The sequence below is a fragment of the Trachinotus anak genome, unplaced genomic scaffold, assembly GCF_046630095.1.
Source record: "Trachinotus anak isolate AG129_WGS33_773 ecotype Australia unplaced genomic scaffold, CSIRO_AGI_Tana_v1 ptg000021l, whole genome shotgun sequence".
NCBI lineage: Eukaryota > Metazoa > Chordata > Actinopteri > Carangiformes > Carangidae > Trachinotus > Trachinotus anak.
This window is the reverse complement of record NW_027273872.1, coordinates 14140211-14155113: the sequence shown is the minus strand read 5'-3', so window position 1 is coordinate 14155113 and position 14903 is coordinate 14140211. Positions and strand designations below refer to the sequence as shown.

The window sequence follows — 14903 nt, the reverse complement described above, 5'->3', positions numbered from 1 at the left end:
TTCATGTAGAGTGGACACTGTAAACAAAAAGTGGGTTAACACACATCATCCAGCACCCTTACCAGGATGGTGGGAAGGTGGCTTTAAGAGGAGAAGGATACCACTGTCACATCTGTACTGTAAATACGAAGCTACAGTACTGCTAACAGCCAGTTAGCTTTAGTTAGCACAAAGGCTGGGGGAAACAGGTAACCTGGCTCTGGCTACCAGCACCACTAAAATTCACTGGTTAACATATTACATAACATACTATATCATTTCTCATTTTCATTCTCATTTCTTTAATCTGAACAAAACCAAAGTGTGAAAATGACGGAGTGAATTTTTATGTAGGATTATGCACGAGGCCCGTTGTTCTTGGCTGGGTGTTGTGGATGCCAGGCAGCCAGCAGAGACTCTGAATTAAACATATAGACCTGAGAGCTGTGTCAGTCTTCTCATTTAACTCACAGAAAGAAAACAAATCAGTATGTTTTACAAAATGTTGCACTCTTCCTTTAATGTTTGTCTTAACTTTGTTACTCCAATCACATGGAAACATCACTGGAGCCCTAGGTTCAGTCTGTAAAAACTGAGGCTGATTATATTGTCTGGGTGTACTATCTCATAACTGATAAGGATGATAATAGAATTGATTTTCAGAGTAAAAAATACTGTCAGAGTAAAAAAGACAAGTGCTTCTCTCTGATTCCAGAAAGAAAATGGCTTCAAAATATAGTTTCACCATTTCAAGAGTTGCACAGAGAGTAGCAGACAGATCAGAAACCACTGCTTCAACTCCAACTCATATCTCTTCCCCCCCCTGGGGGTTGATTGTCAGGATGCGCCGGACAGGGAGCCATTACCAAGAAACAGAGGATATGGAGAATGAGTCAGTGCCATAGACGGCAGACCACACTGTAGTCTGCTGCTGTCCATTGTGTTACTGAAGGAGGACGGCAAAACAATAGCTCTCAAATAAAAGCTGTAAAAGCTGATGCAACACTGTCAGCTTCTGATCCAGTCGAAATACACAGAGGAGAGCTTGGACTAAACAGTTAACGGTTAAAAAAAAAGACAAAAAGAAAGGAAGAAAAATCTTAAGTTAAAATTGACAGTTTACGTTTTAACATCATAGTCCTTGTTAGACAAGAAGGTCAGACTTGTTGCCAGTTTTGAACTCTGGGCACTGCTCAGAAATACTTGATTGATTATCATTTTGAACAGTGGTGAAGTGATGAGGAGCAATACGACACAGTGAGGTGCTTTAAGTATCCAGAAAAAAATCCACTTCAAAACAGATGAAGTTATTTCTAGACAAACTGTCTCACCTCATTTAGATTTTTTTTCCAGTTTATTTAAATAGAAACAAGTGTGTGAGACTAAATGCTCGATTTTGTAGATTCGCAGTCATCTGTGCTTCCTCCCTGTGTTCTTCCTCTTCAGAGCCTGTATCCAGGCGGGGAGGGCAGGCCGACGTGCTGGTGCCACCTCCTCTGGCGCTGCGTCCTCCACCTCAAACTCCTGCTCTATCACAGAGTCCTCCTCCGCTCCTGAGTCCTCCTCTGAGTCTGTAGCATTCATATCCAGCTCAGGAGCAGCTATGGTCAACACCTCCTCTGAAAAATGGACCCGCCGGTTCTCCTCAACTCGCCTCTGATCCAGAGAGGATGAATAGAATAAAAAAGGAAGGTGAACAGAAAATGGCCAAAAAAGAATAATTAATAAAATTACTTTTTTTTTTTTTTTTTTTTTTTAAATCATTCTAAAGTGTTATCATTGGTCTATGCAACACTCATTTCTCAATACTTTGCTACAGCCTACTAATAGTTTGATGGAAAGAATGATGTCATTTGGTACTAATTATATGAAAATTTGAGACAGTGTTCAGTTGGTACATTTGTGATTAATCAGATACAAATAATTACAAGTGTATTCTAGACAGTCTTTTCAATTTTAGTCAGCTGAACATGAAAAATAAAATAAATAAAATAGTCAACAAATTCAATTGATAATAAATAATGTAAGAATACATTTTTACATTAAATTAAGAATCTTTTCACAGTCATTCCTGCTCTTCCTTAGTACTTACTAACCGTGTACAGTATATACTAACTGTTAAAGTATACTGTATTTTTGCAGTAGAATACAATCTACAAATCTGCATAGTACAACATATAAAGTTCACTGGTTATTTTGTTTTTGTTTCTGGAGCTGTTTCATCATCAACTCTGCACTGTGTGAGAATAGTGTCAGCAAGACAGTAGCAAATAAGGGTTTAGAGTCAGCATGTATAATGGATGTGGGACACGGACACACTGTGTAAATAGCATTTTTACATTTCATGCCACAAGGAGGCACTGTGATACACAATAGCTCACCCTTTTTGTCAATGTCTCCATAGAGGACTCTGAATCCTGGGATATGCAGTGTTTGAGGACACCCCGAGGTGCAGGAGCAAAAGGATTAAAAGGGGACGGGGAGAGTGGGGTAGGAGAGGAGTTTAGGGTGCATAAAGGCATGGCAATATCGTGTTGTGACTCTCCTGTTTCAGCCATCACATGGCTGCTGGTCATGCTCAGTGAAGAGACAGACCCCCCTGTAAAACGAGAGACAAAAGAAACAAGTTCATTTCTCCTTTAAAGAGAATAATTTCAGCCTAATGTGTCTGCTGCAAATGACAGCATCTAACCTCTTTCAACTCAAGCGCCTGAAATATCTGATTATTCAGAGGATTAAGTTGTTCTCACCTCTGCCTGCCTCTTTTACATCACTTATTTTCTCAGTTTGAAGCCTCTTGTCTCTCGTCTCAGCTGACTGATGCTGTCTCTTTCTGTTGAGGTGGCCTCTCTTCAGCGCTGTGTTGTCCAGACTCTCTGCAGGCTGCATTTGAAACCAGATTATATGGTGATCGACTCAAAAGTGAAAGTAGGTCACACAAAAAGGTAGAGTTTAAGAAATTTGATTATGGGTGGTTCATGTTATTTATAATATTGCACAATAATCACTAAAAAAATATTGATGGGAAGATTTTCATCAAATAATTTCTGTGAAAATATTAAATGAGTTATAAGTGATATCTGACCTCTACAAAGGAGGGAGGTCTATGTTGCTTCTCCCGTCCTCTCTCTTCAGACTGTAAATCTTCCATTGGTTCTGATAGATCAGCTGCTCTGTGAACACCCTGCTGTTGTTTTCCCTCTGAGACGTCCATGCTGACAGGTAGGAAAGCATCAGGTGATATTTGTGCCATACTGAAATCTGAAACTGCCGATGACTCGGTGCCCCTGAAGCTCCACGGGTTGTTCTCATGGATTTTGAGTTGGCTCGGCGGCTCTTCTGATCGTCTCTGATTGGCTGAAGTGGCTGATAGGTTGGGGTTAAGAAACTTTGCCCACTCTTGACCTGTGGCAATCTCCTCCAGTAGGCTGAATGAGCCCAGGCCAAACTCAAAATCACTGGAGGACCTGCCACAAGAGAAGAGATTCAAACTGTAAACAAATCACATGAAAAGACTAAAACGAACAATGAATTGATCCTTCTAATAAGTGTTGTCTGATATGTCCCATTCCTCTGTGCAATAGAGCTCCATTGTTGTCCCAAAAACATTTAAAAAATTTTTAAAAAGCCACATGACATGCCCCTTCATGATGAACATGGGCACTGCAGTTTATTTTGCCTAAGTCCCACACACACTGTCCTGGAGCCATAAATACTCCCTAGAGCAGCGGTTTCTGACCTTTTTTGTCTGACATACACCCACAGCCCTGTCAGATGACATCAAGATGCCCTTCATAGACACTTCTGCTCCTGTTCCAAACGTTTTTATTTCAATCTAATGATATGTAACACTATTAATTATATAAAAGTGGATATTGTTACAGTATTTTTTCACACAACACACAATGATCCAGGAATTGTCAGTGTTAGTAGTACACCTAGTTTCTCCTTTTTCAGTGCCCAAATCTGCATTTGTACCACTTTCTAACGGCTGCTCTCCAACTAGTTTTTATGCTCTCTCTCAATCACAGCATATGGTGTTCAGATGTTGCTCAGTTTGGTGGGAAGCCTATGGAGTCAGACTGTTCTTGGTTGGTGGTAGTGTACTGTTTATTGCAAAAATAAATATACCAGACATCAGCCTCCTATGTGTGTTTATTTTTCTTTCACACACAAATATGTGGAAACATAAAGTACTGTGCAATAGTATTAGGTAGTTTACATGTTTAGAACACGTAGTAGTATTAGTGAGGCATCTGATTGGTCCCAAATTCATTCTGCAGCACCACAACGAACTCAAACATACAACCGACCCCAATGAACTATCAAGAAGAAGAAGAACAAGAGGAACAAGACTCAGAGCCCTGATCTCAACAGCATGGCGTCAGTCAGGCAAGTTCTCCAAGGTATTTGGAACAACCTACCTGCCAGGTACTTTAAAAAATTGTGCACAAGAGGACAACTGGTGCTGTTTTTAGAGGAAAGGATAGTCGCACCAAATTCTGATTCGATTTAGTAAACTGCACTTTACCTGATAAATAAAAACTATCCTGGTATTATTTTTGAAATCGTACCCACTTTAATTTTAGTGTGTAAAATGTTTGCACAGTACTGTAAATGATTTACCAATTATGGACTCACACGTTGTTGGCTGTGGTCTTTTAAAGGGATTTGCTGACTATAAGAAGGATATAAAATAATGCCAGTCTTATCCTTCAACCACAAAGGAAAGGATCATCCTTTATGAGCGATTCTCTCCGTCCTTCGAAGGTGGTACATTTACATTTAACACTGCACCTCATTACAACTTTGAGTGACTTGTATTCAACTTGATTGTTTCCGTGCTACCTCATGCTGCTTTATACTTCTGCTCCACTGCATTTGACAGATGTAGTTACTAGTTACTAGTTACTACTAGTTACTTTGCAAAAAATATCAACAATCAGCACATAAAATATGATGCATTGTTATAGTAAATTAAACTACCCAACAGTATATAAAGTAGTTCAGCCATCAAGACAACACCAACATTAAAGTGCAGCTAACACATTAAAGCATCAGTAATAATATCACTGACAGTGGCCGTTCTGCACACATAACGAATACTTTTGCCTTTGTTACTTCAAATAGATTTAGCTGAACAACATTATGTACATAAGTAAGTCTTTGAATTCTTTTTGTAATACAGTATTTTTACATTGTAGTATTAATACTTTTACTGAAGTAAAGCATCTGAACACTTCTTCCACCGATGGTCTCATTTCTAATGTTCCCACATAAGACGTGTTTTATCAATGTGTCACACTTACTGCAATAAGAAGAGTGTGACTGAAGATGTCTGATGACAGATACTGTCGGTGAGAGGGGTGTGTTTGGCACATCAGAGGGAACATAACAGCACAAACTAACATCACATCTATGGTTGGAAACAGCTCAGAAATACCTCACATATCTTACTGGTGTAACTTTAAGAGATGAATCAACAAAACCAGACAGAGAGAACTTTAGAGTCTGGTTGACTATAGCAGTTGTTTGGGTGTATTTTTGCAGTTTTTGGGCAGTTTGATGGTTGATTACCTGACATGCCCCTCGAGTGTGCTGTCCTCTGTGCGTGCAAGGAGGGGTTTACCGGGATCACTGCTGTCTGATGAAAGGAGGGTCCTTTCTTCCTCCTTAATTGATGTGTTGATGAGATTTTCTGCTGTCAGTCGATGGTTTTGAGGTGAAGTCTGTGAAGTAAACAAGCTGCAGTTTCACTGGTAATTTTTTACAATATTAAGTTAGTATAATCAAAATGCACAACTCACCTCAGGTCCTTGCACACTCCTCTGGTCTGCTCTCCCACCTTCTTCTTTTCCTTTTTTGCCAAAACTCCCCCTCCTCTCCAACCATCTCTCCTTAATTTTCTGTGTCCATCTCCTTGTTTTATTCTCAGATGATCGCTGTTTTCTTCTAGAGCTGCTGTTTGTTGTTTTCTGGCTATTTGCAACAAACTGTAAGTCTTTACTCTGTGCCAAAGCTCCCACTTCTCCATTTCCCACACGCTGGACTTCATTCTCTTGACTTTCCGTAGCAAGGTTTGCATCTGTGGACTTCGAGGACCACATGTAGACTTTGGGTTTAAAGCTCTGATCCTGGACCTGATTGTGTCCCAACCTTGTGACAGCATCTTTATTACCAGGAATGTGTCCTGTCATTGAAGAACTGCCAAAACTCACCCTTTCCCCATCAGTCCTCTCAAAGGAAGTGGTATCAGCATCCTTAAGTGATTCTGCGGGAAACAGCTGCCCTGTTCCTGTTGGGATGATCTCAGGCGATGTGGCCTGTCCCCACGCCCTGTTCTCACCCGTGTCATTATCAGTGTTGTCTTTCTGGGAGGGACAGGAAATGAGACCCCTCTCATGACCTGGTTGCTGTATTTCCCCACCTTTGAGGCCAAAAGTATTTTCTGCAGCAGAAATCCCAAACCCTCCTGATGGGACACCATTGGTACCGAACTGAAAGCCATTCACAGGACTGTTGTTTGCTTTCTGGAGGTTGGAGGCTCCTCTCTCTCCATCTCCCTTCAGTGTGGAAGCAGCTGTGATGGATACAGGAGTGTGAAGGAATGGCTGGCCCTCTCTCCCTGGCTGCAGCTTCAGTCTCTGCAGCATGGACTGCAGCAAGGCCTGAGAGTCTGTTGGATTATGTGACTGAGACATCTAGGAACAAAACTGCAGTGTATCAAATCCAGAGGTCACAGAAAGGTATGTCAACAATGAGCACACATTAACTCCACAATAAAGTCTGCTAAAAAGGGAAGGATTCCATACAGTCTTATGTAATGTGTTGCTTTGAAAAGAGACTGCAGACCATGACAGAAGAAAGTATTTGTGAAAAATCATGTCACCCCTGTGTCCAGCTTTTGTTGTTAAGACTCCTGTGACGGTTGTTTCCCTCTTTCTTCATGTTCCAGTCCTTTTCCATTATTGGCTTAGCAGTTTCTCACAGCAAATATCAAGACAGGTCCATCTCTCAACATCTAACTTCCCCACCAGTTCTCCATAATCCTCAGAAGTGTAAGCTGCAGTCTCTCTCTCTTTTTATGTTGTTTTGGCACAAAGCCGAGCCACACTCAGAATATCTCCTGACTTTTGTCCGCTTGTGTTCCTTCGGAGGCTCTTTCTTTTATCAAATGTCCAAGGTTTCAATACAGGAAGACTGTTTTAGTCACACCTCTTCTCCAACAGCCTTTTATGTTGCCAGTGATGGGAGGGGAGATGGCGCACGGCAGCGTTCCTCAGATCACTCTCTGAAGCAGACCAACAAGAAAGACCAGTGAGGTGAGATAATTGTGCATTGACAGTGACTCTCCCTCTCTCTGTGACTCTCTACCCATGCCATCTTTCTATTTGCCCTCCCTTCCTTCCTTTTTCTCTCCCTGATTCCCTCACTCACGCGTGCACACACACTCTCTTTCTTCCCACTGTGATCCTTGACTGGTAATTACAGGGCGTTTTTTGAGAGCAGCTGCTATTTATGTTTGCTCAGAATGAAAGAAATAGAAAATGCCTGCAATGACTTTTGGTATAACCCATTTCATAAAAGCTCAGTGCAGTCTCAATTTTTTTTATTTTTTTTTAAACTAAAACTTAAGACAGGCTTTTCTGTCATTGTTAGTTTTAATAGAATCTCCTAATGTGACAGGTTGTACTGGAGCCCAGAGTACTTTTTTCTAAATAGTTTTTTTTAATTAATATTTGTTGATATTAGCTACCCGCTACTTAATATATATTATATTACATGCCCACCTTTTTCTATTTCCTGCTACACTTTGGCGCACAAAAGGAGGTCTTTGGTCATTCAAAATACTAATCAGAGACTAAAAAGATTTAAAAGCATGATTCAGCCAATAAAATCTCAAATGAACTATCACATAACCGTGAGATGATGATGACGATGATAATAGTAACACAGCTATAAATATATGGAGGTAAAATCCTTGATGTCAATGTCCTATTCATTTTTGGACAAAAAAATAAAAATGAAGTGTGTGTATATACAAAATAAACCTATGTTTTTGAGCTTGGGGATTTTTTTTCCTCGTGTATGACAAAAAATCAACAATAAAAATGTTCATTCATATATTCAGAGGTGCTCAGATTCTTACCAGCTATAGCACAATGTAAAAGAGATCTGTAACAAAGACAAGTTCTGCATTCGAAAGTTTACATGAGTAAAAGTATTATCAACAAAATATTAGCTAAAGTACCAACAGCAAAAGCAGTCAATATGTAGAATGGCAGCTTTGAGAGGGTTTTATTAATGCATATATAATATTACTAGATTATCATTGTTAATTAATTTCATATACATATGTGTAGTCATGGAAGGATTACTGAGTGGGCCCATTGGGCACAGGCTCGGGGGCTCAAGGGATAATGGGGTTCACGGGCTAGAGCCTCTGTTTTAAGTGACTGTTAATCAAATGATCTCACAGAGACACAAACTGGCACAAAATTACCAAACAGGGATGTAAAAAAAACAACTACAAAGAGACACAAAACTACAATTGACTAAAAACAATATGACTGTAGATGTTTTCTGTCTCTTTCAGTCAGGGTTTCCTGCTCCATGTAGGAGGGGTGGGGGGGGGGGGGGGGGGGGGGGCTTTTACTTGTCTGTGCCCAGTTACCAGTTGTCTGATAACATGCCATTGTGTTTATTTTTTTCTTTATCTGCAAAAGAACCAAGAACTACAGGTGTCAGAAAAATGTAATAGAGTAAAAACTACAATATCTGTCGCTGAAATATAGCTGAGTGGAAATATAACATGGTATTGAGTAGAAATACTTCATAAAGTATCAAAGAATTGTACATTCACCACAGCACTTGAGTAAATTAACATAAAACTCTACCACTCTAACCACTCAAGTCAAATTGTTAGCAATACATTAAATGTAGGCCTATTTGTCCTCCACAATTATATAATACTTGTAAACTGCCATTGTAAATACCTAACCGCATCTTTAGAGAAACCTAAATAAGTTATATCCGTTGCACACCCCATTGCACTGTCAGTAACATCCTCAACGACGCTCATTGCGCATGGTTGTAATTAACCACGCCCCTTTAAGCCCCTGCGTCTGTGATTGGTCCACAGGGCGGAAGCGGGCAATGGCGGCGTAAACAACGTCAAGATCGGTGGAAGATAGTCCTTAGTCGAACCGCAGCCAAAAAATAAAACTTAAAATTAATACCATAACCAACTGGAGTATGCTTTCGGCACTACGAGGTATTCTGCTCGGTGTGCAAACCCTTAAACCTCAAGCAGTTCACTTTTTGATGGTGTGTAGCCGGTAGTTTCGGCTAACTTTTAGCCGAATTTGCTAACTTAACGGAAAAGTAATATCTACTTTGCAGAAATGGACTGCGTCGTGACGGGAGGAAACGTGAAAGGTAGAAAACTATTTCTGCTTCTTCAGTCCTTTCTTTAGCTAGAACATCAGTACATCAAATGAATTAGCTGTTAATGGTAATGGTGTTGTGTATGTGTGTGAATGTACCGTCCAGTGCTCGCCAAAGCCATCCACTCCCTGTCCAGGATAGGTGATGAGCTGTATGTGGAGCCTCAGAAAGATGGGGTGAGCTGCTCTGATGCTGACAGACACACACCAACACTTCCTCCTACAACGCATATATCTTGTAGCTTCCTGTTGGTGCACACTTTGCGTCATTGAATAGTGCTGATTTGTTTGTCTTTTTTTCTATCTTTCTCTTGTAGCTGGCCCTGCGGTCTGTGAACTCCTCTCGGTCGGCATATGCTTGCTTCCTGTTCGCACCACTCTTCTTCAGCAGGTGCAGACTGTGCTTATAATCGGCACTGAAATGTGTGTGTGTGAGTGTGATAAAGAGAGAGTGAGTCACTGAACGTCACATTTTTGTCATTTCCAAAAGTTTTAAGCCAACTTCCCTACACATTTCTTGCACAGGTACACCATCCCCAATGAGCACGTCTTCCGTTGCAAGATGGCAATAAAGGTGTGTCCATGGTTCTTATGATGCTTTAAACAATTTATCTCTCATGGTCAGCACATTTACATGGTCCGTAATAATCTATGTCAGCCTTATCAGATGAGCTCAAGTACTCCTTCATCAGCACCACCTGTCCTTTTTTTCGTACAAGACACAGTGACCCTGGAGCTGTTGATGTTTATTCTTGGTCTCCTTTTTTTCTTTTGTTAGTAGGTTTGCTTTAATTCTACAATTTTTAGCTTAGAGATGCTGCATTTAAATCTTTCTATCTGTCTCATCCTCTCTGCTCATGTACTCACTAGTTTTTATGAATTCTCAATAACAGTGCATGATGTTCAGGTGTTACGTCTAATTCAGGTTGTAGGGAGGCGTATCCTGTGCTGCTGGTCTGTGCTGTGACAATAAATATAGTCAAGAGCAGCATAACACCAATTATAATCCTCCTAAACACAAATATATGGATGCACTTTTTTTTAGCAAAGCAAAACCAAAATATTTCAATTTTTTCAAATTATCTGAACTACTCCACAGTCTTTCCACATATGCGCTGGCAACTACAGTACCCATTTTTGGGTTTGACTGATCCTGTTTCCATGATTCAGAGCAGAGCCAGATAAATTTCTTCTCTGTACTTCTGTACTCAACTTAAAACACTATCTTTCCTGTCATGTTGCTACCATGGTACTGCCTTGTGGTTATCTTTGTGTGCCTTGTGCAAAACCTCTGAGCTTCCTTTAACAGTTGTATATGGCAGTCATTTAAAAGGGTTGAACATGTGTCACCAGTATGTAAATAATGTTGGGCAAGTGTACACTTATACTTATAATAATATTAATAATAATAATGACAATAAGAATATAATAACAATAATATTATTATTATTAATAATAACAACAACAACAACAATAACAACAACAATAATAATAATTATTATTATTATAGTAGTAGTAGTATTATTAGTATTAATGTCATTAATAATAATAATGATAACAATAATAATATTATTATATTCTTTATTTATAGAGCACTTTTCTAAACCCATATTATAAAGTGCTTTACAGACACAGTCATGATCTTTTCCCCATGTGTATATTTATTTTTTCCCCATCTCATGTTCCTTTATGTATGAGTCAGAGTGTGCAGGCAGTGTTCAGGTCTCTGGCATCTCTGGAGAAGACAGTGGAAAAGTGCCACATCCAGCTGGACAAGCAGAAGGACCGCCTCACGTTCACCTTGCACTGCAAACACGGTATGAGTGCTTCACTTCCTCCTCAGATGGTTCACAGTACTTCACATGAATGATTTCAGGAGGGTTACACCTCATTTACATTGACACATGTTTTATTTCTTGCAGCACATAATGGATTTATTGCATTGTATTCCAGGAGTAAGTGTTTGTGTGTTGGCATTTCTCTGCAGGTCTCCTGAAGACACATAACCTGTCTTTCCAGGACAGTGAAAGCTTACAAGCAGTGTTTGATAAAGACAGTTGTGCCAATGTATTCAGGGCCCAGCCCAGGTCTGTGAGATCCTTCTGTATTCTTCATTGTAAAAATGTAATTGTAACATTGAAAGTCTGCCTTTTGTTTTCTGTCCCGGACCCTCTCGGTAACATGTGTTGTTGGTTTGCAAAAAAAATGTAGCTTTATTTGATTGTAGCTTTCTGTACTCCTCCCTCACTAGAAGCTTACATTATATTTGTTTTCCCATCGCTTCCAGGCTGCTGGTAGACACAGTCGTGCACTTCCCTCCCTCTCTGGAAGAAGTGACTGTGGCAGTGAGTGATGAACGGATGTGGGTCAGGAACCATGTGGATGAGGATACAGGTGACCTAGTTGTCTATTTGCTCACCCAGCAGCTACAGACCGACTTATTGAAATTTGTAAAACTGTTCTTTAAGAAGTCATAACATACTTTTTATACAAATCTTACATTGGATATTTAAGTAAAGTACAATCAAGAGGATCAATACTTTAGTGTGACACAAATTTAAGATTATAATTTGTTCATTATTATTATTGTTTTATATCTACTTTTACCCTTAATTCACTCCTGCTTTTCTTTCTATTTCCCTCTCAGAGCAGTCCAAGTCTATGCTGACAGAGCTGTGTCTGGCTTCAGACGAGTTTGACCATTTCGCTGTCCAAGCTCACAACAGTGTCACATTTTGTCTGAAGGAGTTACGGGTGAGACAGCAGATAAAGGGAGGAAGGACTGAGCACAATAATAAGAGGATAAATCAGGAGAGAGAGGGTTGGGAAATTGATCAGAGAGAGAGAGAGGTCCTTTGGGGGAATTGAAAGAGGGGTGGAGGCAGCTAAAATATGTTGCGGAAAGCTGATTTCTTGCATTTATTTCTCATCAAGGAGGTTTGCTAAGTCATTTATTGTTGTCTCTCTCTCAGGGTTTGTTAGTGTTTGCAGAGTCCACTGGTCTCCCTATTTCTATGTACTTTGATGAGCCGGGAAGGTAAGGATTTCACATACAGATGCAGTTGATCAGTTGTGTTACCAAAATCTACTGACATTAACATTTTCTTTGTGCTTGTGTTTCAGCCCTGTGGTGCTTTCAGTAACAGACAGTGTCCTGGAGGGAAACTTTGTGTTGGCCACGCTCTCTGATGATCCCAACCACCGTAAAAACAACACAAGACGGTAACACTCAAACCAAACTGAATGGGCTGGATTTTTTCTTGTCAGTCACTTGTGAGTCAGCTTTAGAAAAGGGCTGCCAATGGCAGAAGTGAAAAAAAGCTTCTTTGCCAAATAGTTTCCTCAGTTCTAATGAAAAGTTTAGCATTTATTCTGCAGGGATGCCATGCCACCTGGTGGACAATCACATTCTCTGAGTGGACAGTGAGTTGACCACAAACTGCAGGTGTTTTAGTCAGCACATCTGTCCAGCTTTAGCACATGTGGTCTGTTGCGTAGTGTAATTAAAGTTTTGTAATAGAGTTTTGTCAAATTGACACAAACAGCCATTTAACCATTGAAAATGTATAATAACATGAAATCTTACAATGTGGGCAGGGGTGAATGTTCGGGTCTGTGTCTGATAAGTTTTGTCTTAACTTTTAACTGTCATGTTTCCCTTCCACCTCTCAGAGCACACACACCACCACCTCCCCCTGCTGATGACTTCATGAATGACGACATAGACTCCTACCTAATTGCCATGGATACCAGTATTGCACCAGGTCCCTCGGCTACAGGTCCACCCACACCCCCATTAGCTGAATCCACATACTTAAAACAGCCTGCTGCAGCCAATCACAGGACAAGGATACACAGCGAGGAGGAGGAAGAGGAGGAGGAAGGTGAAACAGCTGATTCAGACAGACCACCCAATAAGAAGGTATAGTTTTCAGTTGGATAAATAGATAAGTTGATGAAAATGTAAGGAGATTAAACAAAATAGATTTCCATATTAATAGCTGTCCTTTTGCAGATGCCATTTTGTTTTTATATTAAATAATTTAATCTTAATTTACCCAGGAAAACTGCAGAAATTTAAAATGCCCTTTTCAAACATGTTACTGACTGTACATAGCACATTTATAGAAAATCACAAAATCATAAAACAATGCAGTATGAATTTCCTAACCTTAATTTACTTTCAGACCATCAAAACAATAAATTACAAAGGCACCATAACATTGACAGCTACATGAGACTAGAGTTTCTTTAGCAGTGCTATCTGCTGTTTAAGCAGAAAATACCATATAAAGTATAAACACAAATTTTGTTTCTCCTCTTGGCAGCCATGTGCTGATTAGTGGTCTTCACAAAATATCTTACCGTCCTCTGCCCTCATGCACAACGATTACTGAAGCAAAGTGGAGACTCCAAACCTGGAACTTCTCAAATTATGTTTTTTATCACTGACTATCATCATGTTGATGTGGGAGTTCACAACTGATCTCAGAGATGTATTGATTACAAGATTATTCCACGTTAAGAGGTCAGTGACTGGAACAAATGACTGCGACAGTGAACAATAACAGAATCATTGTATGTCTGTATCTGCTGTCTCACACATCACCACCCCTGGTTTTTCTATTCTGCTCTCATTGGATGACGCTCACATCCCATCAGACTAATATCCAAGGTGCCCCAGCTGCCAGTGTACCTTTTTTGATTTTTATTTCATTTGATTTTTCATGACAGCTATAAACCAGGGTCTATCATGACAGACATGAGTGACGTTCCTTAATAACAAACTCAAAAATTTGTCTCATTCTGGTAAATCAGGGCAAAAAGTTGTGAAAGTTATCTGCACTAGGCCTCAGGTGACAATCACTAGATGCTACTTGCAGATTTTTCTTATGTCTAACATTTGGATAAAATACACAGTGAGTGTACTGTAGTCCTATAATTTTTCCCCCTTCTGTGTTGTTCTCCCACAGTTCTGTTCCTTGTTCTTTGGATCCGTGCTTCCTCCATCTTCCCAGATGAATACTCAACCAGTGACAAATCAAGAAGTTCTGGCCAGTGACAGTGAGGATGACACTTAAAGTAGGGTGATAGTGGACTAATGGGATGTGGACTGAGAGAGATGGACTGACCTGAAAGTGGGTGCATGTGTGTCCACTTTTATTACTGTTACATCATGCCACCTGGACTATTTGAAAAAACATAAATTGACATCCTGGACTTTTATTTTCATCTTTACTGTTTTGTTTAGTTTTTTTTTTACCTGGCCAAAACTGTGCAGAGGCCATCAGTACAGAACCACATTTACTGGATTAAAATGTTAATGGTGGAAATCTGGGATTATGTGAAACTAGACATGAAGCAGTTCCTGTTTATTTTTCTTTGGAATCTGTTCAGTTTGTGATCAAGTTGCAGCAAAAAAGTACCTTCAAATAAAACAGATTTATTTTTCAAAGTATGTAAACATCATGTATTATT

The 14903-nt window shown here is 39.8% G+C and overlaps 2 protein-coding genes across 2 annotated transcripts; one reads left to right on the top strand and one right to left on the bottom strand.

The window, feature by feature from the left end:
- Positions 1–470: 470 nt before the first annotated feature.
- LOC139637834 (uncharacterized) lies at positions 471–9667 on the bottom strand. Its single transcript, XM_071506745.1, has 7 exons — positions 9525–9667; positions 5787–7270; positions 5557–5708; positions 3065–3446; positions 2730–2862; positions 2361–2578; positions 471–1635 (listed from the first exon to the last, which is right to left on the bottom strand). Exons 2-7 carry the CDS (start codon positions 6678–6680, stop codon positions 1390–1392), a joined length of 2025 nt encoding a protein of 674 aa, XP_071362846.1. The 5' UTR covers positions 6681–7270; positions 9525–9667; the 3' UTR covers positions 471–1389.
- rad9a (RAD9 checkpoint clamp component A) lies at positions 9108–14883 on the top strand. The gene is made up of 13 exons (XM_071506747.1): positions 9108–9253; positions 9382–9417; positions 9532–9602; positions 9743–9816; positions 9951–9999; positions 11128–11242; positions 11413–11512; positions 11713–11819; positions 12073–12179; positions 12398–12462; positions 12549–12647; positions 13098–13347; positions 14399–14883. The coding sequence occupies exons 1-13, from the start codon at positions 9235–9237 to the stop codon at positions 14504–14506; spliced, it is 1200 nt and encodes a 399-aa protein (XP_071362848.1). The 5' UTR covers positions 9108–9234; the 3' UTR covers positions 14507–14883.
- Positions 14884–14903: the final 20 nt, after the last annotated feature.

Bases quoted from the DNA above. Each gene is read 5' to 3' on its own strand.
- LOC139637834 (XM_071506745.1), bottom strand. From the start codon at position 6,680: ATGTCTCAGTCACATAATCCAACAGACTCTCAGGCCTTGCTGCAGTCC. The intron at 3,447-5,556 runs GTAATCAACCAT...CTCTTGTGGCAG, and splicing joins ACACTCGAGGGGCATGTCAG to GTCCTCCAGTGATTTTGAGT. The intron at 2,579-2,729 runs GTGAGAACAACT...CTCGTTTTACAG, and splicing joins TGTAAAAGAGGCAGGCAGAG to GGGGGTCTGTCTCTTCACTG.
- rad9a (XM_071506747.1), top strand. The intron at 9,817-9,950 runs GTGCAGACTGTG...TTTCTTGCACAG, and splicing joins GCACCACTCTTCTTCAGCAG to GTACACCATCCCCAATGAGC. The intron at 13,348-14,398 runs GTATAGTTTTCA...GTTCTCCCACAG, and splicing joins ACAGACCACCCAATAAGAAG to TTCTGTTCCTTGTTCTTTGG.